Source organism: Otolemur garnettii, unplaced genomic scaffold (assembly GCF_000181295.1).
Source record: "Otolemur garnettii isolate 467f Iridium unplaced genomic scaffold, OtoGar3 scaffold00071, whole genome shotgun sequence".
NCBI lineage: Eukaryota > Metazoa > Chordata > Mammalia > Primates > Galagidae > Otolemur > Otolemur garnettii.
Window position 1 is genome coordinate 43,707 of NW_003852466.1, and position 25,389 is coordinate 69,095.

Here is a 25,389-nt window from a genome sequence, read left to right on the forward strand (position 1 = left end):
TTTTGGCAGTCTCATTCTGTCGCCCTCAGGAGAGTGCCATGGTATCACAGCTCACTACAACCTCAAACTCTTGAGCTTAAGCAATTCTCTTGCCTCAGCTTCCTAGTAGCTGGGAGTACAGGCTGCCACAACACCCAGCTATTTTTTTGTTATTGTTGTCATTGTTATTTAGCAGGCCTTGGTGCATGTAGCCAGTGCCATGGGTGCTGAGCCAGAGCCTTGTTCCATTTTTTTTTTGGGGGGGGGGAACAGAGTCTCACTACATTACCTTTGGTAGAGCACCATGGCGTCAAGCTCACAGCAACCTCAAACTCTTGGGCTTAAGTGATTTTCTTGCCTCAGCCTCCCAAGTGGCTGGGACTATAGGGATCTGCCACAACACCCACCTATTTTTTTGTTGCAGTTGTCATTGTTCTTTAGCTGGCCCAGGCCAGGTTCAAACCTGCCAGCTTAGGTGTATGTGGCCGGCAGTGTAATCACTGTGCTACAGGTACCAAGCCACCTTCTTCCTTTTCATAACCAAATATATTGATAGACACTGTTGATAGACACTTGGGTGGTTCTGCCTTGCACTAACTCTGTACTTAAGTTTTCAAGGAATTGGCTGGCTGTTTTCTGAGCTACTGTATCTTTATTCCAGGCAGTTATTGAGACCTGTGATGGAGAGTTTGGGTGACTGTTTTTTAGTCTTTTTACCTAGACATCTGGGGAAACAATTCCTGCCCTGGTAGGAGAAATCTAGAAATGAGACTTCTAGGGGGGCTGGTGGATGATGGAACTGTTCAGAGGCCATTTGGCAACTTTGGTCAGTGTTTGGCAGAAAGGAAAAGCTGGTGACATATATTTGGTTCTTTAAGCCACAAAGGAGCATGAAGGTCCAGGGCTAAAGGCAGGGCCTGTGGAGGAAAAGGCACCACGTGGGAGACTGGGAAGCCCTGACCAGAGAGGTAGGGTAGGACTAGGGCTCCTGTCTCAGCAGGTGAGAAGGGACTTCACAGTGTCCAAACACCCCAGACAGGGAGAACAAAGGGGAGATGGAAGCCACCTGGTGGCATCCCATCCCCATACCGCTCCTCCTCCACAGCTACCCAGCACAGCCTCTTCCCAGCCACTGGCCTACCTCAGCTTCCTGTGATCGAGCAGGGACAGGGGCCGGGAATCCCCTTCAGACAGCTGAGCTAGAAGTGAGGACATGGAAAGGCTGGGAGCTTAGACCCAGAGGCTGGCAGGTGGGTCTCCAAGGCCAGTGCTTGTCCAGCATGGGGCAATAGGTGGCCCTTACCCAGCTCACCCCACAAGCCATCCCTTGCCTAGAATGCTGCCCCACCCTCACTAAGCGCCAGAGTGAGTGACTGAGTCAGTGAAAGTTGTGTTCTGGAGGTGGAAGCAGGGCCACCCTCAGAGCAAGGACAGCAGCCAGTCCCCACCCCAAACCACTTAGTTACCAGGGAGAAAGGGCTGGTTGGCACACAAAATGTCTGTGCACATGTGTGTGTAAATGAGTGTACATCTGAGTGTGGGTAGGCATGAGCAAGTGTTATGAGTATGTATGTGGAAAAGAGCATGAGTGTGAAGGGAAATGTGTGTGTTTTGTATGAGTGTGGGTGCAGGTATGAGTGAGTATGTGTGTAAGTATGTCTGTTGTTTCTTGTGTGCACGAGTGTGAATATGTATAGGTAGATATGTATCTGAATGTGTATGTAAGAGTGTATGTGTGAATGTGCATGGGGAAAGTGTGTGAAAGAGTTTATATGTACGTGGGGTGTGAATGAATGTATGTGTTAGCAGGTGGTTATGAAAGTGTGTGCATATTTGCATATGTGTGTGTGTATACACATGTGTGCTTCAGAGGGATCATCTCCAAGGACTAGGCAGTGTTTATAGAATCCAGGGATAAGAGAACTTTCCAGTGGGATCAGAAGGTCCTGCCTTTCAGACTGCAAATTTCAACCCTGTGTATCTCATACATTTTACTTCCTGTATGAAATACACATTAATACATGATAAATAGCTGAACAACCTCTGCTAGTGAGTGCCCCTGAATTTTTTTTTTTAATAGGAAACTTAGGGCTGAGCCATTCTCTCAGGCTCCTTAGGAGAGTGAACATGGGGCTGACGTGCCCTAGGGCTTGAGTCCCTTCAGCCCAGTGAGAGAATGGTCCCAGGCCTTGGCCACATGTTGTCTTTCTCTCATCTCCCTCTACATTTAAATTCTAGCTATGGCCCTGGCCTCCACCACCTGATGCCCCATTCTCCCTGTTCTGATGCTGCTCCCTACACCTCACCCACCCACCCTGCCTGGAGAGATCCTCCTGATTAGCACTTCTTGTCCACAGCCCAGGTCTCTGCCCCAGCTGGCCGCAGACTTTGATTCTGCAGAAGGCCTCAGAGCAGCCCGACTATCCCTCTCCCAGGAATGATTAACTCCTAGTCAGGCGGGGCATGGTGGCTTGGTCTTTGGGTCAGGTGGTCCCTAGCCCTTTGGGCCATAGGAAGGTTCCTACACTCACCAAAATCCAGAGCCCTGGGTACCCAAGCAGACCAGGGAAACACTTGAGGACCAGAGGTTGAACCAGTGGCCGTGGGAGCCACAGAGTCCTGGAGAGGGAGGGTTCTGGGCCCCTATGAGGGGAAGAAAGAATGGTACATGCCCCCTATCCCACTCCCAAGACAGAGCAACATGAGAGGGAGGACTGGACCCAACAAGGTCATGTACAGCGGAACTATGGGCCTTCAGGTATTGGCTAGGGGATATTTAGGCTAGGAATAGGAAAGGTGCCCAGTCACCAAGGGTGGCCACACATACAGACTGGTCTGCTCCAGTCCTGTCACTGCCTGAGGTACCAGATACTCCCCTCCAAGGGTCCAGCCAGGTCCCCTCTATGAGCCAGGTCAGGGTGTGCCCAGCAACACCATAAAGGGTTCCTGGTGTAGAGTATACAGGGGAGTGGGTGGGCGTGAGAGCACCAGGCAAAGCAGTGAGACAGAAGCAGGGTTTTATTCCTGCCTCCATGATCCTGAATGCCCCTGGGGTTACTAGGAAGAAGCATAAAGGAACACCAATCCAGCTCCTGCCTCTGCTCTTATTGCTGCTTCTGATGCCTATAGTTCCCTACCAGGCTGATGCCACCCCCTCCAGTGGTCCCCACATAGGCCAGGACAGAACCCAGGAGACCAGGGATCAGGGTGGATAGTGATGTCTGATGTTTCTGGGATGATCACTAAGTGTCAGTTGCTGTTCTGACCGCATGTGTGGCAGCTGAGGTGGGCCCTGTATGAGCTCAGTCTATAGAGACTCAGAGATGCCAAGTGACTGGCCCAAAGTCACACAGCTTATAGAGGGAGCGCCACTCCACAGACAGGGGTCCATTTGCACCTCTGGCCTTTACTTTCAATGAAATGATGATCTGCCTCACACCAGGATGGCAAAAGGCCAGAAACCCCCAGAAGGACCAGGCGACCATACCCCAAAAGGATAGGAGACATGTGCCTGGAATTTACCTGGAACATGGCAGGCCAAGATCAAGGTACAGATCACAGCTCACAGCTGTGCTCTGCATCTGCCAGGGCACAGATTCCCAGCACTTTGGTGTGTACCTATCTTCCCAGCCCAAGGGGAGTCATACTTCCAGCCATCATCAGTGCCAGACAATTAACAGTCAAGAATAATTGCTCTGGCTGTGCCAGCAGCCCACTTTGGTTGATGAGATAGGAAGGTCAAATGCATCAGGGGACAGGGACCGAGCTGTCAGGAGGGGCCACCAAAACAGAGGCTTCTATGCCCTGAGGTCCCAACAGGGTCCTTGAGGCCACCAAGTGACCTCTGCCCTAGGCCCTGCTGCAGACTCAGAGGTGTCAAGCTGAGCCTTGGCCTTCCTGCCCACAGATAGCAGGATGGCTCAGGTTCTGGCCATGGTCCTATTGTCTTCTTCCAGATGTCTGACCTGACTGCAAAGGCATGGATTTTGGTCACTAGAATCTGGAAGAGAAGAAGTAGACATCTGTCAGCATGGCTGGGGCATGTTGGGATGAGGGGTACATGGAGGGGGTAGAGCAGAGGTGGGAAGCTCAGAGCAAGGAAATGTCCCAAGGGTGGGCAGGCAGGACAAGGTGGGTACCTACCCAATGCTGACCACATGCATCTCTGGCCCTCAGACAGAGCTGTAAACCAGCCCCTCACACAGCTGATGAGCCTGCCCACCATGGCAAGCCCCACTCTGAGCCCCGACTCCTCATCCCAGGAGGCCCTGTCAGCCCCCACTTGCTCCCCCAATTCCGACTCTGAGAACCTCAGCCCTGATGAGCTGGAGCTACTGGCCAAACTCGAAGAGCAGAACCGGTAAGTTTAGGCCCTGGGTTCAGGGGGATGAGAAGGGGCTTTAGGGGTGCAACTCCCGTGCAGGAGCTCCTGGGTGCCCCTTCATACTCAGAGCTGGGCTCAGCTCTGCACAGGGTAGCAGCCACACCGGGTGCTTGACAAGGAACGTCTCTTTTCATCTTGTTCAGAGGAGGACACCAAAGATTGGAGAGGTCAAGCAAATCTTTGAGACTAGCCGTTATCGATGGGCCGGGGCTGGAGGGAGGAGGCTAAAGCCTCCAGCTCTGGAGCTGACTCTCCCGGTGCCCCATTTTTAAATGTTTAAGTTTTATTATTATTATGGTACTGTGAGACCAACAGGTCAGGAAGCATTTGCCTTTGAAAAGATAATAATTTATTACTCATAGTTCCCAAGAGCACAATGCCTCACAGGGCCACACAGGACAGTGCCAGGGCCAGTTGGGAAGCAGAGAAAGCTAGGAAATCCATGGGCATAAAGATTAGGATTTCCTCAGGAAGAAACAGGTGTGGCAGGGTGAGCAGGCTTAGGAGTGACTAGGGTGAATTATTTCAGCAGGCTGTGGGACTTAGGGGCCATCCTCAACTGTCTGGTACCTAGCCCTGGGGTGATTAAGGCAGGAGGTCAGGAGCCCAGAGTGTAAGAGCCCAGGAAAGGAGGTAGCTGAGCTGTGGCCTCTGGATTGGTTATTCTTTGTGGGAAAGGGGCACAGGCAGTCATTTACTCTCTCAAGAATCTGGCCAGCCCTGAGAGGGGCCATTCCCCAGAGTCAGCAAGGCCCCAGGTGTCAGTGTCAGAAACACACAGCTGTTACAGCCCCTTACTAGCTGAATGTCTGGGCAGGGCTCACTCTCCCCACACATCACCTTAAAAGTGTAGGTGTCACAAACCTGCCCTGTATGGTTGGCCGCAAAATAAAATGAAGTGCAGGTTTCTGAGACCAGTGCTGGGAGAGTGTGGGAACGCAAAAATGGAACACACCCAGTAGCCACAGGTAAGGGCATGGCTGAGGGAGGTTAGGTGGGTGACCGAGTTCACTCAGCAAGAACAACAGGGACCCAATTCCTTGTGTCCTCTGAGACAACACCACCGCCCCCCAGAGGAAGGCATTTATGGAGGGCCCCTGTTGCCAGGGAGTCATTGGCACCTCCTTGGCTGTCCCCTCCCACCCAGGCTCCTGGAGGCCGACTCCAAGTCCATGCGCTCCATGAATGGCTCTCGGAGGAACAGCGGCTCCTCCCTGGTATCCAGCTCCTCCGCCTCTTCCAACCTGAGCCACCTGGAGGAGGACACGTGGATCCTATGGGGCCGGATCGCCAATGAGTGGGAGGAGTGGCGGCGCAGGAAGGAGAAGCTGCTGAAGGTGGCAGGGGAGACTGGGCACATAGGGCAGATGGCAGGGGCACAGCATGGCCATTTGGCCAGCAGGCAGCCCCTGGGCCTACAGGAGGGGGGCCAGCCTGGGCAAAGAGACAGCAGTGGGGATGGGCAAGTACTTTGAGGGGTCCTTCCAGGGTACGGAGACCAGAGGGAGGGGTGAGGCTGGTTAGGTCCCAGAGCTTCAGGTGTCCATTTGCTCTCTGCCCTATGGTTTCCATGAGGAATTAGGGGCTACAGAACCTCTATCTACAGCACAGTGGTGCCAATGAGCTCTATTGCCACCAGTAGGGCATAAGCAAACCACACCTGAGAGTCTGGCCTGGGCGGGCATGGGAAGGCTGGAATGGCATGGAGTCCAGCCCTGGCCTCCCACTCCCCATTCCACCCCCTGGCCAGGAGCTGATCCGTAAGGGCATCCCACACCATTTCCGGGCCATCGTGTGGCAGCTCCTATGTAGCGCCACAGACATGCCGGTCAAGAACCAGTATTCTGAGCTTCTCAAGATGTCCTCGCCATGTGAGAAGCTGATCCGCAGGGACATTGCCCGCACATACCCGGAGCATGAGTTCTTCAAGGGCCAGGACAGCCTGGGCCAAGAGGTCCTCTTCAATGTCATGAAGGTGCACCCCAGGGTCCTCCTGGGGAGGAGCAGCCCCCACCCTCACCCCCACCTCCTGTATCTGGACCTGGGACCTTGTCCTCACATCCCATCATTCCCTTCCAGGCATACTCGCTGGTGGACCGGGAGGTGGGCTACTGCCAGGGCAGCGCCTTCATCGTGGGCCTGCTCCTCATGCAGGTGGGTGGCCAGGGGCCAGGCTCATGTCATGCTAGGGACCCCTCATCCAGTGTCCTCTCAGAGCCTCCCTCTCTATCCATTGCAATCTCTGACAACCCCAGGCCAAGCACCCATGGGTGGGCTGGCTGTGTCCTGTCCACTGTCTCATCCAGCACACAGACAGCAGCCAGAGGGGTAGGCCATCCTTCTTGGCCACCTCCAAGATTGGGCAGAGACCTTAGGCCAAGGACTAAGCCAGCATGGCATTTATGGAGCTTGGGAGTTTCCCCCAGAGAAACCAGAGGGTTTAGAACAGGGAGAAGGCACAGCTGGGAGGGGACAGATCATCCTAACCAGGTGGACAAGGCAGTGGGCACTGGAGGGGACCAGGCCTGCATTCGAGTCAAGCTCCCTATTTCCTGCTGGGTGGCTCTGTGCAGGCAACTGCAGCCTCAGGTTTTCTAGCAGTGAAATGGTGGTAACCACATGGCCCAGTGGGGTTTTTTGAGGGTCTAGGTAGCCAAGTACAGAAGCAGCCCCCATGCACAACTGGCAAGAGAAGTGAGCACCCCCTCAGCCTGAGTCCCCACCACCTGCCTGTGTCCTTAGATGCCCGAGGAGGAGGCCTTCTGCGTGTTTGTGCGGCTGATGCAGGAGTACCGCCTGCGGGAGCTCTTCAAGCCCAGCATGGCTGAGCTGGGGCTCTGCATCTATCAGTTTGAGTACATGCTGCAGGTGAGCAAGGCCCAGTGGCTACCCAGGGCTGACACCCCAGGCTGTCCCCAGGAGTCTCTTGAACTGAAAAGTCCAGGCCTAAGAAATCACCCCCAGATGCACCAGCTCCAAAAGGAGCCATTATCCCCATGGAGCTGCCCTGAAGGATGCTTAGAGGAACCAGATGGGGCTACCCACATATAGTGGTGGCTCCCAGGGCCACTGGCCCTAGTCTGACACATCCACAGCACCCCCATGTCTGCTTCCAGCTGTAGAAGAAGGGAAGGTAGAGTATGCCTGCCAAGGCTGATTACCAAAGAGCAGCAGACATCTGTTTATAAATAGCAGCCCCCACAGGGCCTGCACCTGGCTGGCAGACAGAGCACTATGATCACATACTCACACGCGCGTGCACACACACACACACACACACCCCAGCCTCCAGAGCTGGTAGCCAGGGGGCTGTGCGATCTGGATGCTCCTGGAAGCAATGAGCCCCACTCGTTGGGCCTGGAGCATAGGTAGCATAGTTACAGCTCAAGGGGGGCCTGACAGTGCCATAAGCAGGGAGGCTGGGTGGCAGGGAAGACCCCATCCCACCCGAGGCTGAGTAGCCAGGACCTCCTGCAGCCAAGCCAGCAAACAAATAAATGATGTCCTGTAAAACCCTGGGCACAGAGAGTTCCAGCCACCTGTACGAAGCCCACATTTCTAATGCCTTCTCCAGCCTCAGTTTCCTCGGTTACCTGCTACTTTCCAACTGTCTGGAATTCAGGCACTCAAACACTGCTGTGCCCAAAGCTTTGTGCTGGAGGCATAGGTGGGCAAATGACCGGCAAGTCCCATAACATACAGTGAGCAGTGGCAGGCTCTCACCAGGGGCCAGGGACCCCAACCACCCACACTCCACCTCTGCTTCTCTGAGCAGCCGCGAGGAGCGACCCAACCCTCCTGAACCTCAGAAGCTCCTTCACAGGAGGACCCATGAGCTGCCACAAGGGAAGCACCACAACACATGAGCTGCCACCCCTACCTGGGTCCCCACCCTGTGCTACTTGAAGCTTACAGGTCCTTCAGCCTCCTCCAGACATAGTGTCTGGGGAGCACTAAGAGAGGGAGCCAGGGGCTACCTAAGGCAGGTCAGGGAATGCCCCCTGGAGGCAGGCATTTAAGGCCTAGCACCCCAGGTGAAAGGGCATCCCCCTCACCATGCCTGCCTGGCCTCCTGCCCCCTGCAGGAGCAGCTCCCGGACCTCAACACCCACTTCCGCTCCCAAAGCTTCCACACCTCCATGTATGCCTCCTCCTGGTTCCTCACACTCTTCCTGACCACCTTTCCCCTGCCTGTTGCCACCCGAGTCTTCGACATCTTCATGTATGAGGTAAGGACACTGTGGGGCCCCCCACCTTGACCAAGTCTGCTCTGAATGGAGCAAGTCATTCCCTACCATGGAAACATTCCAATCAGGCAGATAAAGGGCTGGGGCCTGGGGAAGGGTTAGAAAGCCCCCTGGGGGGACAGAACCAGAGACTCTCTCTCTCCATGGCTGCCACCACCTTTGCAGGGGCTGGAGATCGTGTTCCGAGTAGGCCTTGCCCTTCTGCAGGTGAACCAGACAGAGCTGATGCAGCTGGACATGGAGGGCATGTCCCAGGTGGGCCAGGGGATGGTGGAGTGGTGGGACTGCCCCCCACTGGGGGAACCCAGGCACAGGATGCCCTCCCAAGTGACAAGGAGGGTCTTGCTTCAAGAGGGGAAGGTAGCATTCCTGAATATCTCTGATCCTGTCCCCAGATGCCCTGGGTGGGCTCTGAGGAGCCTGCAGGCTCTGCCAGACCCAGGTGAGGGATGGGAGGGGCCAGCAGCCTGGCAGCAAGGCAAGAGGAAACTCAGTCCCAACTCCACCCCAGGGAGGTCCCACTCCCCCCTTCCTGCCCCCACTCTGGGTGCCCCAAAGCCTAATGGCAAATTATGACACTGGCCAAACCATAGGCTCTAGATGTGGTTTCAGATCCAGCCCCTGGTATGGCAAGGGCACCGGAAGGAATGCAGAGTATGGGGCAGCCTCATGCCCTGCTTGCCCCAGCCTGCCTGGTGGTGAGGCCAGCCTGCCTCTCATTGCCATTTCCCACCAGGCCAGCCCTTACTCCCGCCCAGTATCCTCCAGCTGGGGCTGTGGGGAAGAATGCACAAAGGCCATGCTTGTGTCCATGAACACGGACATTCATTGTCTGCAGCTGCCAAAGGGGGCCAGCTGGGCTGGGGATTGAGATCTATGTCCACCCTCAGCTTACCTTAACCCTTTGCAGAGGCTCAGAGCCCCTCACCCCTGGCTTTCCCTCTCAGGACCCCCTTCAGCCTGCTTTTCTCCTGGAAACAACAGCCCTGGCCACAAGCATCCCACTCCACACATCAGGTTTTCCTTCCTGAGCACCCACAACAGGCCAGACCCTAACCTGCAGACCCACACCCAGCCAGACTAGTTCCCGCCCTCCTCCAAGACAGGCAGTGATGTGCATTGGGGCTCAGGTGGTCCCCTGTAGTCAGGGCTTGCCTGTCGATGACTGGCTGTGTCCCCACAGTACTTCCAGAGGGTCATCCCCCACCAGTTCGACAGCTGCCCAGACAAACTGGTCCTCAAGGCCTACCAGGTCAAGTACAACCCCAAGAAGATGAAGAGGTCAGTGCTGGGTGGCTGGGGTGTGACGGGAAGGGGTGAGTCCCCAAGGGCACAACAGTGACCTTTCCCCTCTGCAGGCTGGAGAAGGAGTATGCAGCCATGAAGAGCAAGGAAATGGAAGAGCAGATCGAGATCAAAGTGAGCCCAGCTTGGCCTGTGGGGGGAGGCAAGGACAGGGATGGGCTACCTTTGGGGGCCGCCCTCCCTACCTTTGGGGGCTGCCCTCCCTACCTTTGGGGTCAGCCACTAGGGGGCAGCCCTGCCCAGCTCACAGGCAGACCAGGCTGTCCTTAATGGACAGCACTAGGCTCTGAGGGACTGTCCCTCTGCCCATCTATCTCTTCCTTTCCCTGCCAGGCCAGTGTGTAGTGCCTGCCCCCTCCAGGCCCGTTTGCAGTGCTGGCAACACAGTGACAAACAAGACAGTCAAGGTCCTTGCCCTCCTGGGACTCCCAGCGTTGCAGGGAACCAGTCAATAAACCACTAGAGTGCAGACTCATATAAAAGTGCTCTGGACCAGCTAACCTGGGGAGATGGCCCTCCTGGCATTACCAAGCCAGGATATCAATTGAGGACAAAAGGCCTGAGGCGGTGACATGCCTAGGCACTGGAGGAATTTCAAAATGACCATAGGTAGGGAAGCATTCTGGCCGCCAGCCCTTTTATGTCAGGAGGTTCCCTGAGCGTGCCCAGCCTCTCTCTCCTTCCTAGTTCTTTCATGCGTACACACAACAAGCATTTATTAAGCACTTGCTGTATGCTAAGTCACTGATTTTCCTTAGGCCTGTGTTTATTGATGGGGACAAACACAGACAAAAGTCTGAACACAACCTGGCCCTGTCCTCTTCAGGAACAGAGCCACACAATGACTGACAGTCCAACAGACTGGGATTCAAATCCCAGCTCCATTATGGACCAGCTATGTTGCCTTGGCAGGTGAACTTGCCTATCTGAGCCTCAGTGTCCCCTTCTGCAAAATTAGGGTGAAATTTGTTGTGCTGTCCAAAGTATTATTACTGTCATCATCATCATTTTGTTATCATTCCCATCTCATCTCTAAAGGCAGGGGCAGAACCTAGATTAGAATCCAGGTCACCTGCTGCCCATGCCTAAGGGTAAAAGGTATAATTGTCCTGGCCCTGTTTGTAGGTTTTTGAGAAATAGTTGTGTCTTAAGTTCTTGGGCATCCCCTTTCTCAGGAATGGCACTTTGATGAGCCAGTCAATACATGTGTATCTGTCTTGCTCATAGGCAGACAAGGGTCTGCTCCCCTTTGGTGACTAAGAGGGTCCAGCAGTAAGCAAGGACACCATCACAGACCTTCAGAAAATATGCCCAGCCTGGATATTTGCCCTAAGAGGAACTAGAGAGCCACCAGAGGCCTTAAGGATTTAAGCAGATAGATGCCTCCTCACCTGGCCCTGCTCTTTGCTCTTTCACCTTTAGCCCGTTTTTAAAATGTACCAGGGATTTATTTTAAGCAGCAGGCAAGGCAAGGTAACAGACATGAATACCACTGCCTTTGACAGAAGAGTTCATCACTTATAGCAGTAGGAGTGGGCTGTGCCAGGCAGTGTGCCCGTGGGATACTAGGGTCGGTTGGGAGGCAGAGGGAGTGAGGGGAATATGTGGCTTCTGCAGGAAGAAACAAGGGAGGCAGCATAGGCAAGTTTGAACAGGCCTAGGGTTGCCTAATTTGAATAATTTCAGCTGGCTCTGGGCTATTAGGGTGATCCCCAGTTTTCCAACATCTGATCCTGGGATGGTTTAGGGCAAGGGAAATACTGGTGTGGTGAAAGATGAAGCAAGTGGTTGAGGGTTTGGACACTGCATTGATAGTTTGGATAAGAAGGGCACACTTGCAGGTAGGTTATTTACTATTTCTGGAAATAGCTAGCACTGGGAGAGGCAATTTCTCCAGAATTAGCAAGGCCCCAGGATGTCAAAGCATCATAAAATACAGAGAAAAAGGAAAGTTGTTGGTCAGGCGTGTCCAGCTCCTGCAAGGAAAGGATGACTATGCTTGGGGCAATGACAGGTTGACACCAGTGAGAGGGCAGGGTAATCCAGGGGTAAGAGGTCCAGATCACCACAGGGGACAGAGAGATCCAGATCACCACAGGGGGACAGAGACCTGTACCTGAAACAACTCTGGCCCAGCCAGGCTGAGAGGCTCAGGCAAGGCCCTGCCCCTCTCTGACTCAGTTTCCCCACCCATGACATGAACCCAGGAGAGTCAAGGTTGTAATTCTTCTGACTGCAGTTGCTTCTTAGAAATGTTCTGTGGGTTTTTGTTCCCCTTTCTTCCTGGAAGAAACCCAGGAAATATTTTGTATGACCCATAGCAAGGCAGGACCCTCATTCACCTACAGATCCAAACTATTGCTGTACATCCTTTATAAGGGAGAGGCAGGTAGAGACTAGATATAACACTGGAAAGCAAGAGACTGCTCTGAAATACTAGCCAGGGAAAAGGGACCACTGTTGGGGACAGCTTGCTCTTGATGGGTCACAGAAACGTAGTTGTTGACCCAGCTCTGAGATGAGTCTGCCCTCAAGAATTGAGCCCAAGGGCTTGGGACAAAGCGCTGGATGAAGCTGTCTGGTGGCACCTTCCCCAGTGGCAGAGGCCTGAGCCAAGCACAGAGGGAGACAGTATTTTGAGGAAAGTGTGGGTGCTGACTGCCCCCCACAAACACAGGGCCACAAAAGCATTAATGTTACTGAACCAAGGTTGGTTTGTTTGCTCTTTTAATTGTTTTTATTTTTAATGAGCCATTTTGAACAGGAAGTGGCCCTGTTTTCTGAAATCGCTGACCCAGAATGCAAGACGCTAGCTCTGTTCTGTCCTGCCTGGAGCCTGGAGGTGGCGTGGCCCCTAAGGGGACTGACCTCGGTAGTGGATGAATGGGGGGTACGTGTGTGCAGGAGTTGGGGGTGGCTCTGACGTGATCTTCCTCTTCTCCCCTCCACCCCGCCCTTAGAGGCTTCGGACGGAGAACCGGCTCCTGAAACAGCGGATCGAGACCCTGGAGAAGGTGAGGGGCGTGGCCTCCGCGGGCGTGGTCATTAAGGGGGCATGGCGAGGGCGTGGCCGCAGGCCTGGACTCCCGAATCCTCCAACCCTCTCCCGAGGACCAAAGAGCCCTGCCCCGCTGTCACCCGCCGAAGCCCCACACTGAACCTGATTTGGCTGCCCTATGATGTGGGAGGGAGGCCCGACTCGCATTGTGATTAATCCTGGGGCTAAGGACAACTTATAACCCAGTGATCTGCCAACTCCGCAATCCATCTGTGTACCGTGCCCTCCCGGGCGGCTCGCTTGGGACCGGGGTGGGAGAGAACTGCTGCTTTGATGGAGGCACCCTTAATTGGGCCACAAGACATCCCACCCGGTATTTGGATGTCTCGCCCTCAAAAGAAAGGAAAAGAGGCCGGCTAGGGGAGAAGCGTGGCTCCGTACTAGGGAGCCACAGCCTCCACTCTGGACCCCAACATGTTGAAGATGGGGCTGGAATTGGAGGCTTACTGAGCTCTAGCCCCAGCGCCCCCATTTTCTGCTCCTCCTTCGGGAGCAGAACTGAGCACAGAGGCTGGATCATTAATAGGATTTTACTCCCCTTACCCCAAAGCCTTGTTCTACCTTAAAATTAAGATTAAAGTTCTCTTAGGCGGCGCCTGTGGGTCAGTGAGTAGGGCTGCAGCCCCATATACCGAGGGTGGCGGGTCGAAACTCCGCCCTGGCCGAACTGCAAACAAAAAATAGCCGGGTGTTGTGGCGAGCGCCTGTAGTCCCAGCTACTTGGGAGGCTGAAGCAAGAGAATAGCCCAGGAGTTGGAGGTTGCTGTGAGCTGTGTGATGCCACGGCACTCTACCAAGGACGATAAAGTGAGACTCTGTCTCTACAAAAAAAAAAAAGATTAAAGCTCTCTTAGGCAGGCTCCGGAGAGGAATTTTCCCATCTGGCCCTGAGCAGACCGGCCTAGGAGGGTGGGACAGTGGGTTTCTCAGCCCTGCAGCATCCTGGCAGCCGTGGACAGCCCCGACCTTCCCACTCACACGCAAACCCCTCTCTAGGATGGAGCTGGCTCTGCCTTTGGTCTTCCTCCAGGTCCTCTCCTGCTGGTTCTCTGGTCTCCACTCCTCTCTCCCCTGCTTGTAGAGATAGTCCACTGTGTTAGTGACAAGTGGTTCTTGTCTGTCTCTCCCCCTCTCCTGTCCCGCAACTTCCGCTCTGCCTCCTCCCCCTGTCGCTGGGAACCCCCTTCGCCGGGTAGGAGAGCGCTGCTCTGGCTGATAGGTTAATCCAGGTACTGTAGCTTTTTGTCCCTCCAAACCCCTGGTTCCTTCCTGGCCCCTTCCCTGGTCCCTGCACATGACAGCCAGTAACCGGCCATTCTGGGGGCAGGCCTGGCGCCATGCATGGGGACTGCTGAGGATTGCTTCTGGGGGACAGAGACTTTCTGAGGGTGGCATGTGAGTGGAGAGAAAGGCAGTATATGTGTCTGTGTGTCTGAGTGTGACTGTGTATACGCATGTACAGAAAGCTTCTTCCCTTCAGGGAATACTGGTGGGGACCCAGGAGAGCTGGGTATCCTAAGAACATATCTGCTTCAGGTCCTGCTGCGTGCAATGCGTTGAGCATGCACACACATGCATACCTGCCCCTTTGGCCCTTCACACTGCTGCTTTCTGCTTCTACCTGCAAAGCCTGACACCTACTCTTGCTCACCTGCTTCTGCTGCCACCTCATCTCGAATGGCTTTATCTGGAAACTTCCACCACTCATCACCTCGTGGCTCTGAGCCTGGAATGGGGGGGCCCAAATTGGGGGAAGATGTCTTTGCCACAAACAGTTGGAGGCCCCAGAGGCCAGGACTGCAGAAAGCACCCCTGGGAGAGGTGTATTCCACCTCCCTGCCCATCAAAAATGGCCCAGAGCACCCAGACCTCAGCTGTCCCCAGAACTCCATCCTCACCAGCAGAGTCCAGAATGAACAGGCAGAGATGGCCTCTGCTGTGCCATTGGCCCTGGAGAAAGACTTGTTTCTAGGCTAGGCACAGTCCCTCACACCTGTAATTCTAGCACTCTGGGAGGTTGAGGCAGGAAGATCCCTTTGTCTCAAGAGTTCAAGACTAGCCTGAGCAACTGTAAGAACCCATCAAAAAAGATTTTAAAAAGACTCGTTTCTCCTCACCTGGGGCAGAGCCCTGTTGGGTCTATTCCTCATGGGCTCCTCCAGCTTTCCTGTTCTTGCCAACCCCTCCCCCATCCCCAGGCCTAGTGGGACCCCCCATCTCAGGCTCTAAGTGCTAGAGGCCTCCCCCATCACATCTCCCACCTCTGCCCTTCTGTGGGCCTCCCCCTGTGGTGGGAGGCAGGGCCTGGGGTGGGAGCCAAGGGTCACCGCCCCCCATCCTCGCTGTGCTTAGGGGCAGGTGACACGGGCTCAGGAGGCAGAGGAGAACTATGTCATCAAGCGCGAGCTGGCAGTGGTGCGGCAGCAGTGCAGCTCAGCAGCAGAGGACCTGCAGAAGGCACAGAGCACCATCCGGCAGCTGCAGGAGCAGCAGGTACCTGGTGGGGTCAGAGCCATGCCCTGCTACCTTCAGGGTGCTGATCTACTCTGCCTAAGCACCTAGCCTTCCTACTCCTTTGGCAGGAAGGACCCAGAGACAAATGCAGACTCCTTTATAGCCCAACAGCCAGTGGCCCTGGACTCAGGGGTATCCTGTGATTTCCAGTTCCCATCACCACACGGGGTATCCAGCTTTAGCACAGAGGCCCCTGAGAACCAGGTTGTCACTGCTTGGCCCCTAGCAGATGAGAAGGTCACTCCTTGGGACATATATCTCCCCAGGGTCTGAAGGCTTCTTGTGCTTCCCAGGATAGTAACCATGAAGGGAGAGAGCTCTCTTCTCCAGTGCCCAGGACATAGTCCTCAGAAGAGAGCAGCAGAGTAGTTGGGGGTTGTTCTCAGTACTCTAACAAGGTGGTGGTCAGAGGGTACCATCTTGTGGAGTCTGAACTCTGGATCCAGTGGTGGGCAGACTCATGAGCCACAACTCCACCCAAAGAGTCTCCTTCTCTGGGAGGTTTTAAGACTTTATTGCAGCTATATCCAGCAGGCAGCCACTGCCGCCAAATCTGATGGTCACTTATGTACACACTCCCTTCCTCAACAAAGGTCTCTTGCTCCTTGCCCTGGACAATTGTGGGTCTTTGAAATCCATGCATGCCAGTGGCCTGCCTTGGCCCAGATGGGCTCAGGCCCTGTGCAGAGCCCCTGCCAGGCTTCACCTCCTCCAGAGCCACATCCCCCTGCCTGCAGCAGCCTCCCTGTGGCCTGAAGACATGGCCTTATGTATCTCTGCATCCCCTCAAGGCCAGAGCTCAGGGGCAGCCAGGGGATTCTCTCTGACTAGCCTGAAAGGCAGCGTGATGCCAGGGGTAGAACAAGCCCAGCCTTGGTTTCCCTACCATTTGAGTTGGTGTCACACTGAGGTGGTTTATGGAAACAAGGCAGCACCCCCCCACTCCCTACCAAGACCAGTGGATCACCTAGAACTCTCAGCCAAGGCCTTAGCCAAGATCTCCAGGCCTAGGGGTGGGGGACCTCAATGTATGAGCACCCTGTGGTTTCTCCAAATCAAAGATCCACACCCCACTGCCAGGCCTTGCTTGGTCAGCACTGGATTTTTCAGGGGTTGGTGAGAAGAGGCCATGGCTCCCACCCCACAGGTCAGGTCTCCTTTGTCAGGCCCAGGTAAAGCATGCTTTAATTTATGGCCCCCACTGGGGTACCTCTGAGCAAGAGAGTGATCCCTGCAAACCCCCCATCTTTTGCTGTTTTGAAATGAGGATGGGGGGATGGAGAGGAGCAAGGTGGAGTGACAGGACTCACAGCCCTGAGCACCCCCACCATGTGGTTAGGACCCAGCCCTCCCCCCCCCACCAGTGATCCTAGGGAACCACAGTCAGTCACTGGTGTCTCTGAGGTAACTTGAGGCCACAGCAAGTCCCCTTCAGAACATCCCCTCTGTGTGGCCTTCCCAGGGCAAGGGCTAGGTCAGGCTGGCTGCAGAAGTGCCCAGGACCAAATCAGGTGCAAATCATCAAAGCATCCAGTCCAGGACACCTGAAGCTCAGGGGCTGGGAGAAGAGAGTCCAAGGCTCGCCCTGCAGCCAGCTGGCATGGAGGCTGCCCACTCCCCAGCCATGACCTGAGGCCCCATGCCACCCTCTGCCTCTTCCAGGAGAATCCACGTCTCACTGAGGACTTCGTGTCCCACCTGGAGACAGAGCTGGAGCAGTCAAGGCTACGGGAGACAGAGACACTGGGGGCCCTCCGAGAGATGCAGGATAAGGTTCTAGACATGGAGAAGGTGCGACTGGGTGGGCAGGAGAGCAGGTATTGGGGGGCCCTGGAAAAAAAGAGGAGGTCCTGGGTAAGTTTTCAGGAGTGATCTGGGTCAGAACCCCCACTCCCACCCCATCAGTCCCCACCCAAAAAATGCCTCTTCTGCCTATTCCCTGCCCCTCCCCCATAATTTCATACCAAGGTCTAGGCTGGGGGGGGGTGAGAAGTTAGACCTATCATCCTCAGACCCTCCCAAGCCATGGAAGTTCATGTACACACATGTGCACACACACACATTTGGACATGCACAGGAAAACATGCTCATATCTGGTCACCCACATACACACTGAGCACTATCCCATGTAGGGCATGGCCTCTCATGTAGGGGGCAAACAGTATGGTGGATTCTGTGAGCTTCCTGGGTATCCCAACCCACCTGTGTGTGTCTCCCCCAGGCCTTGAGTTCTGGAAAGCAGGGAGGCAGAGGGCGCAGGAGGGCTCAAGGCCCATTAGTACTGCCTGCAACACACTCCCATGAAGACACCATCCGGGGAAGTCTGGGGTCCACCCTCTTCTGCCTGTAGTCCAGACCTCCTGGGGCCTAACTCAGCTGTCTTCTCACTCAACTCCCCTTCTCATGGAGCTGCCAGAGGAAGGGAGGTGCCTCAGGACCCACTCACATGTATAGGAGCTATACCCTCCCCAGCCTGCACTACTTTGGGAAGTCCTCCAAAGTGGGGGGACTGACAGGCTATCCAAAATCTGGGCTTTCTTCCCCCTCCCTCCACATTAGAGAGCAAGGTGCCTCCAGTAGATCCAGCTAGATCTAGCCCACCCCTAGATCCAAACAGCAGCCTCTGGTGACCTTATCTGCAACATAGATCTTGGTTCAAGAGACTGCAGCACAAATCCTACATTGCTGAGTCCTGGGACACCAGGGTAGGGCCTTAGCTGACACTCACCCTGTTCCCAGGGAAGAGGGGCTGTCTGGCCTGGCCTAGGAAGAATCTGCTGATGGGTCTGGAGGGTGATAGATATCAGACTCCTTTGGTGACCTGACCATGGCCCTGGCTCTCACTTCTCCAGCCTGCCCTGACCATGGCCCTGGCTCTCACTTCTCCAGCCTGCCTGGTGTTCTGATGTGGAGATTTGCAGTAGGACAGCCCTGTGAGAGTCAGTGCTGCCACTGCATCCATTTCACGGAAGAAAATTGCCACTGGGTTCCATAGGTGGAATCTGCACCCTGGGAGCCTGGCCCAGGGAGCTTCCCTCCCCCTGCTGAGCTGCCACAGGCAGAGTGCAGAAGGAAATGGGGGTGGGGGTTGGTCCCGCAGGAAGGGAATCCCCCAGGGCCTGAGTACTCCTCTCCCCGCAGAGAAACAGCTCGCTGCCCGACGAGAATAATGTGGCACGGCTGCAAGAGGAGCTGAAGGCGCTCAAATTGCGGGAGAGCGAGGCAGTGGCCTCGGCGCGAGAACTGAAACTGCAGCTGCAGGAGCTCTCGGACACCTGGCAGGTGAGAACCGGGTAGGCAGCTAGCGAGCAAAGGGACTCCTGGAGCTGTCCCCTCAGTCTTAACCGCCCGCCGTTGGGCTCCTACCCAGGCCCATCTGTCCCGCGGCGGCCGCTGGAAGGAGTCCCCGCGGAAGTTGGTGCTGGGCGAGCTGCAGGACGAGCTAATGAGTGTGCGTCTGCGCGAGGCCCAAGCCCTGGCCGAGGGCCGCGAGCTACGACAGCGAGTGGTAGAACTCGAGACGCAGGTGGACTGGAGCGCCCGCCCACTGGGGCAGCGGAATGGGTGTCGGTGGCCGGCCCCTGGGCTAGGCGGTAACCCCACGGTCTGTCTTCCCACCAGGACCACATCCACCGCAACCTGCTAAACCGAGTGGAGGCGGAGCGAGCGACGCTGCAGGAGAAGCTGCAGTACCTGGCGGCACAGAACAAGGGCCTGCAGACGCAGCTCAGCGAAAGCCGCCGCAAGCAGGCCGAGGCCGAGTGCAAGGTGCAGCCCCGCAGTGAGCCCGCCTATCTCCAGCCGCATCCCCACCCCAACAAGCCCCTCACTGCGCACGGGAATCTTGACCCGCCCTCTCCCCCTACACCTCCAGAGCAAGGAGGAGGTGATGGCCGTGCGCCTGCGGGAGGCGGACAGTATGGCCGCTGTGGCTGAGATGCGGCAGCGCATTGCTGAGCTGGAGATCCAGGTGAGTGGCTGGGACCCGGGCGGAAGCGGGAGGTAGGGCCCACTCTGAGCCGACGGGACCTGGCTCATCCCGCAGAGGGAGGAAGGCCGCATCCAAGGCCAGCTGAACCACTCGGACTCGTCGCAGTACATCCGCGAGCTCAAGGACCAGATCGAGGAGCTGAAGGCCGAGGTGAGCCGGAGGGCATCCTGGGGGACAGGCCAGGCGTCGGCTTGGAGGCTGCGGCTGGGAGGGCGGGTCAGAGTGATCCAGCCACACCTCCAGCGCCGGTCCCTGACCCAGGTGCGGCTGCTGAAGGGTCCGCCGCCCTTCGAGGATCCACTGGCTTTCGACGGGCTGGCCCTGGCGCGGCACCTAGATGAGGACTCACTGCCGTCGTCAGATGAAGAACTGCTCGGCGTGGGCGTGGGCGCGGCCCTACAGGATACGCTGTACCCTCTGTCGCCGCGCGACGCACGCTTCTTCCGCCGGCTTGAGCGGCCAGCCAAGGACAGCGAGGGCAGCTCAGACAGCGACGCCGATGAGCTGGCCGCGCCCTACAGCCAAGGCCTGGACAACTGAGGCCGTGCCCGCGCGCCCGGAGGCAGAAGGCCGCAGCCGGGGGTGGGCGAGGGGCGCCCAGACAGTCGGCAGCTGAGCCTTCTGTGGCTCGGCCACCCTTAGGGCAAGGCCCAGCTAGGCAGCGCAAAGGGTGGGCCCCGACCTGAGGCTCCTCAGGACCCTAGGGCAGGGTCTCCCTCCCCGCGGTGTTGACCCATCTTGGGGACCTCTGAAAGGGCCGTCCTCTTAACAGCAAGGGCAGAGGGCAGGCGATGGATGACCCGAGGCCCCAGGGACTGAACTGGCAGTAAACTCCCTCCCTCCCAGCAAGCTCCCTTCTGGGACAAGGGTGTCCTGGCTGGGAAGGGCCTAGGAGCTAGAAGCCTGAGGATGGAAAGCAAGCTCTGGGCTGGATATTAGCACCCTAAGATGCCCCTGGGGACTCAGAGACCCTTAGCTAGACCCTGGCCACCTCCAGACAGCCAGGCGGGGCTTCCCTGCCTGGTGCAGGTATCATGGCCCCTGCAGCAGAAACCAAAGTCCCCCCTGCTGTGTGCAGGGCCACCTGGGGTGTGAGTGGCCAGCAGGAAATAGCCTAGGCCTGAGCAGACTCTCCCTGCTTCTAAGGCCAGAGCAGCTACAAGGAAGTAGAGACTCCTCTCCCTGGCACCCCATATCCTCCTCCAGGAGACACATCACCCATCTTGGCCAGTGATGGAAGGGCACCTCTCCACAGGGGTCCTGGGCCTCCATTCACTTCCCTCTCTCTCGGTATACCCAGTCCCACCCTCTGGCCAGGGCCAGGCCCCAGGGTAGAAGATTCCCAGATTCCCAGTGGAGTTGCCTCCCCTCCCCTTCCCTCCTCCTGGTGGCCCTGTGGTCTCTGCTGAGTCACAGCTGAGAATGGTGCCAAAATCCAATGTGCCCCCCAAGACCCTTTCCCCTCCTCCCACCCCTGGCCTCATGACCCTTGGGGCCGGCTCTCAGTGCGGTGCTCATGGAGCCTCGAATGAAGTAGCGTCACAAGCAATCTCCCTGGCGCTTCCTGGGGTGGGGACCCTTGCTCAGTCCCCCCTTCCTGGTCACCCACTCTTCAGTATTAAACAGCCCGGGGACCAGGGTGGGCACTGTGGAGCTCTCCGAAGGGCTCCCCACACTGCCCCCCACCATTTTGCACACTGCCTGTTCACACTCCACATGTCGCCCAGGCGGGAAAGATGGAAAATAAAGTGTATTTACACAGTTTGGGGCAAGGGGTGCTGAGTAGGGCAGGCCTGGGGGTGCCTGGCCCTGGTCCAGCAAGTGTCAAAGGGGTAGGCTGTCCTTTCCCTCCAGAGCTCCCCACAGTGGAGGTTTGGAGGAAAGGACAGCCAGTATTGGGGTGGGGTATGTTTCCTGGCTGACTCAATTTGGGCCCCCTAAGAGACTTGGAGGAATGCCTGGCTTCAGGAAAAGTAGGATCTGGTTGCATTACTTCAGCACACATTTTTGGAGGTCTCTCAGGGTGCTCTGTCCTGTGCCTGGCCCTGATAGGTCACCAGTGCAGTAGAGGACACTGGTTTGGGGTAAAAGAGAGGTACCTGCCACTAATGTGGTAAGTGCCCAATAGATGCATAGGGAGATCAAGGAAGGCTCCCTGGAAGAGATGGTGTCAGAGCCTTTTCCAGGGGCAGAAGCATAACAGCTGAACCAGCAAGAGGCATGTGATATCCAGAAACAGGAAAGGCTGGACATGGCCAGACCAAGAAGGGGCTCTCAAATCAGGAAAGAGAGTTTGGGCTTTGAGCTAAGGGACACAGGAGCCCCTAGAGGGCTTAGGTGAGGGAAGCATCAGCAGGACCACAGTGTTGGGAGGCTGAGCAGAGACCAAACTGCCAAACTGAGCCAGCAGTTGGGACAGTAAGTGGAGGAGGGCTTCCTGGGAATGAGAGGGCTGAAAGAAGCACAGTCCTTTGTGGTGTTCCCCACAGAACTGAGGCAGAGTCCCAGCTGGTGGGGGGGGGGGACAGTGTGAGGGCAGAGCCAGGGATAACAAAGAAAGGCTTCCAAGAAGCAGAAACTCCACAGGCCCTGTCCCCCCATCCGCCAGGCACCTAGTGTGGGCTCACACAGCAGGCCACCCCCCACCCCCGACTCTGCTTCCTGAGGATTGCAGCTCAGCAGGACATGACACTGATATAAACCAGGACAGCCAAATCCTATGTGTTGTCCCATCACATTCGACACTTATGACCACATACACCGTACTCATCACACAGATGTAATATTGAGATCCGGACAGTCACTGTGTCTCCTGCTTCCATGGAGTAATTCCACCCCAACTGACTGAGCAGGACACCAGAGAAACATCCAGAGGTCCTGCCCCATCCTGGGGGCTGTCCTTGGGACCATGGCAGCCAAGCATGTCAAGAGTCAGCCCCCTACCCCCTTGGGCTTATCTCACAGAATGGAAACAAGGGCACCTGCATCCCCCTTCCCAGGGCCCAGCTGAAAAGGGCACGTCTATGATTTGCCAAGAAACAGAGCTAGAGTGAGGAAGTAGGCCCACCTTCTTCCCCTCCATTGGCTCCCATGTGTGAGGGTGACAGTGCCCCTCTGGGACAGAACACATTGCTTCTCAGTCCCCAGGCTGGGAGTTGGCCACATCTGGGTTAGTGACAGGACTTGGTAGCCTTTGCCTCACAGAAACCTGGCCACAGAATGGAGTGAGAGAACGAGGTATAAGGGCAGAGACAGAGCTGATGGCCCAACACTTAGTCTCACTCTGTCATTTACCCACCTGAGATTGTCCTCCATCATTCTTGGTGCCAAGGAGGAGACTTTGGGGGGAAAAGGCCTGGAGCTAGGGACCTCCCCACAGGGACCCTTGGGGAAAAGGAGGCCTTGGACCAAGACTTGAGGTCAGGGTGACTGGGCTGGGGGAGGAAGGGCAAGAAATTCTGAATGGAGAGGGAGCTTGAAGATGGAGCCTGATAAAGAGCCTGAAGTAGGGGACATGGCAAAAATGCCCATGGGAGTATGTTTCACATGACATGGTGAGGCCTCTGTAGAGGAGGGCACAGCATTAGGACTGAACTAATGGGAGAGGCCCCCTTTTTCCTGCAGGCCCCTAGGGGGCAGTTGCCCTCGGGGACCCTAGGCCAGCTAAGGTCCTCTTGAACAGCTCTGGACCAAGTCTCTGGCCTGCCCTCTGCCTGTAGCCTCCTTGGTGAGCTTAGAGCCGTTCGCCTGCGGATGGATAAAGCCAGAGGAACAGAGGACACCAAAGACCCCTTCCTCGGTCTCGGCCGGCATGAAGTTCTCGCCCACAGGCCGGACCCTCCAGAGGGTCCCTACTCCCAGCAATCTCCTGCTCCAAGATCAGTGCCAGTACCCCAAGGCGCACAAGGTAAGGGATCATACTATGAAGAATGGCCATGGGAAGGGGTCCTCTTCACCACCCCAGAGCAGGGCAAGCCCTTCCCGATTGTTCTCCAGAAGCGCCAGTTCGGCTGCCTCAAGTGTGGGAAGAGCTTCAGTCGCTCCTTACCTAGGCCAATCATCGGCTCATACAGGGGGCGGGGGAGGCATGGCCAGCCGGGGTCCTCCTGAGCCTAATGTTCCACCATAAGTCGGACACGAAGAAGTACAAGTTTACAAACGTAGGTGGGTGCGCGGCGCCAGATGGCAAGGACTCGGCAGAGTCCCGCTGCAACCCTACCTCGCACGTCTGGTCTTTCCCGCAGGAAGAAAGCCAGACAGTTCAGCCAGAACGGCCAACCTGCTCACACATAGCCTTCCCCAGCCCCAGGCCCCCGGCAACAGCGAAGGTATAAGCAAGTTCCAATGTACCGATTTCATTGCAAACTCAGGCTGCGCTGGATGGACAATACAGGGCAGGGCCTAGGCGGGGGAAACGGGCCCAGACTCGAGGGAAGCAGGAGCACGTCCCAGGCCAAAGGGGGGGCTCGAGGAAAGGGCCTAGGCCAAAAGTATGAAACTATTTGACCGAAGGCAAGGGGTAGATTCTGGGCCAAACAACCCAGACTCCTGGGAGCTAAAACCAATTCACAGAGAACCCGGCTTCCGGGCAGTGGGGGCGGGGTCTAAGACAAAGAGGTGTGTAGGGGCGAATTCTAAGGCAAGGACGGGGCGTAGTAGGCGGGGCTAGAGCTGGCTCAGTGAAAGGTCTCCACCTCCACTACAGTCCAGTCACCCTGTGGGGAGGCCACGTCGTCTGGGGAGAAGCTGGTGACTGAGGTGATGCTGGCACGGGACTCGTCCAGGGGAGACAGCAGTTCGGCCCAACGGCCCAGTTCGGCGTCGCTGAGAGCAGCCCGGACGCTCCCTGTGACGCCACCACTCCCCGGTCCCCCAGGACCACCGCCGCTGCCTCCGGAAGCGCCCTCCGCGGCAGCCAGCAGCAGTGTTCGGCTCAGCAGGTGCTGAACGACACTCGCCTGCAGCGCCCCCAGCGGCAACTCGCCCAGACGGGCCGACTTCGGGCTCCGGGAGGACGCCCCCGCCCCCGCCCCAGCCACTGCCTTCCCACCGACTGCGCTGGGCACAGGCCCTGGATCCAGAGCTCCTGGGGCAGTGGTCGCCGACTCGGGCCCTTCAGCCTCGTAGATGGTGCACAGGCCGTCAGTAGAGCCTGGCCCAGAAGCAGGAGGCCACGGCAAGGTCGCTCCTGCGGAAAAAGACGCCAGATGGGTAGAGGGGTCCTCTTCCTTCACACACCCGGGAAAGAAATGGTCACGCCCACGAGCTGCAAAACCCCGCCCACACCCGTCCTTTCCGGACCACCCCTTACCTGGGGCGCCGCGGACGGCCAGTGGCGGAGCTGTACCTCGACTCCAGGCCGCCGGGTGGCAAGCGGCGAGCTCCGCGTCGGCAGGCGGGGAGGCCGCGACACCGTCCTCGGGCCCGCTGTCGTAGCCGCGCAGCTCTTCGGGGGTGCTAGTGGCGCTGCTGCTGTGACCAGCCAGATCCGGCCCGCTCAACGTACTAGACGGGCTGCGCGAGGGGGGCGGCGGCGGGGCTGGAGCTGGGGCCAAGGCCAGGGTCAGCCGTGGACCCGAAATGGAGGCATCTGGACCTGGAGTCGGGGGACGGCGTGGGGCCTGCAGAAGGGGTGAGGTAGGGGGAGAGTGATGGGCCTGCAAAGGGGGAAAAGCCAGAGAAGGTGGAGCCTGGTGAGGGGGCGTGGTCAGAGGAGAGGGCGGAGCCTGCAGCGAAAGCAAGGCCAGAGCAGGTGGGCTCTGTGGAGGAGGCGTGGCCAAAGGAGACTGAGAAGGGTAGACAGGAGAGAGAAGAGCCTGCAGAGGAGGTGAGGCAGGAGGAGAGGAAGGACCCTGCAGAGGAGGCAAGGCCAGAGAAGGTGGAGTTTCTGGAGGGAGTGTGGTCAGCGAAG

At 56.8% G+C, this 25,389-nt stretch overlaps 2 protein-coding genes across 3 annotated transcripts in view; one reads left to right on the forward strand and one right to left on the reverse strand.

Annotated features, from left to right (window-relative positions):
* EVI5L (ecotropic viral integration site 5 like) overlaps positions 1-21,221 on the forward strand; it is a 30,638-nt gene extending 9,417 nt beyond the window's left edge. The window contains exons 2-20 of one of the 2 annotated variants that reach the window (XM_023515442.1): positions 4,156-4,339; positions 5,511-5,700; positions 6,114-6,338; positions 6,443-6,517; positions 7,106-7,231; positions 8,449-8,592; positions 8,776-8,865; positions 9,794-9,891; positions 9,969-10,029; positions 12,876-12,929; positions 14,170-14,202; positions 15,326-15,466; positions 17,150-17,278; positions 18,629-18,769; positions 18,858-19,013; positions 19,109-19,255; positions 19,362-19,457; positions 19,533-19,628; positions 19,740-21,221. In XM_023515442.1, the coding sequence (XP_023371210.1) occupies positions 4,188-4,339; positions 5,511-5,700; positions 6,114-6,338; positions 6,443-6,517; positions 7,106-7,231; positions 8,449-8,592; positions 8,776-8,865; positions 9,794-9,891; positions 9,969-10,029; positions 12,876-12,929; positions 14,170-14,202; positions 15,326-15,466; positions 17,150-17,278; positions 18,629-18,769; positions 18,858-19,013; positions 19,109-19,255; positions 19,362-19,457; positions 19,533-19,628; positions 19,740-20,018 (2,433 nt within the window). In that variant the 5' untranslated portion in view covers positions 4,156-4,187 and the 3' untranslated portion in view covers positions 20,019-21,221. The remainder of the gene's footprint in view (positions 1-4,155; positions 4,340-5,510; positions 5,701-6,113; positions 6,339-6,442; positions 6,518-7,105; positions 7,232-8,448; positions 8,593-8,775; positions 8,866-9,793; positions 9,892-9,968; positions 10,030-12,875; positions 12,930-14,169; positions 14,203-15,325; positions 15,467-17,149; positions 17,279-18,628; positions 18,770-18,857; positions 19,014-19,108; positions 19,256-19,361; positions 19,458-19,532; positions 19,629-19,739) is intronic. The other variant, XM_012807576.2, reaches the window with a different exon arrangement.
* Positions 21,222-23,849: 2,628 nt separating this feature from the next.
* PRR36 (proline rich 36) overlaps positions 23,850-25,389 on the reverse strand; it is a 4,315-nt gene continuing 2,775 nt past the window's right edge. The window contains exons 6-7 of the mRNA XM_023515407.1: positions 24,790-25,383; positions 23,850-24,666 (exon numbers count right to left, since the gene is read on the reverse strand). Coding sequence (XP_023371175.1) covers positions 24,155-24,666; positions 24,790-25,383 — 1,106 coding nt within the window. The 3' untranslated portion in view covers positions 23,850-24,154. The remainder of the gene's footprint in view (positions 24,667-24,789; positions 25,384-25,389) is intronic.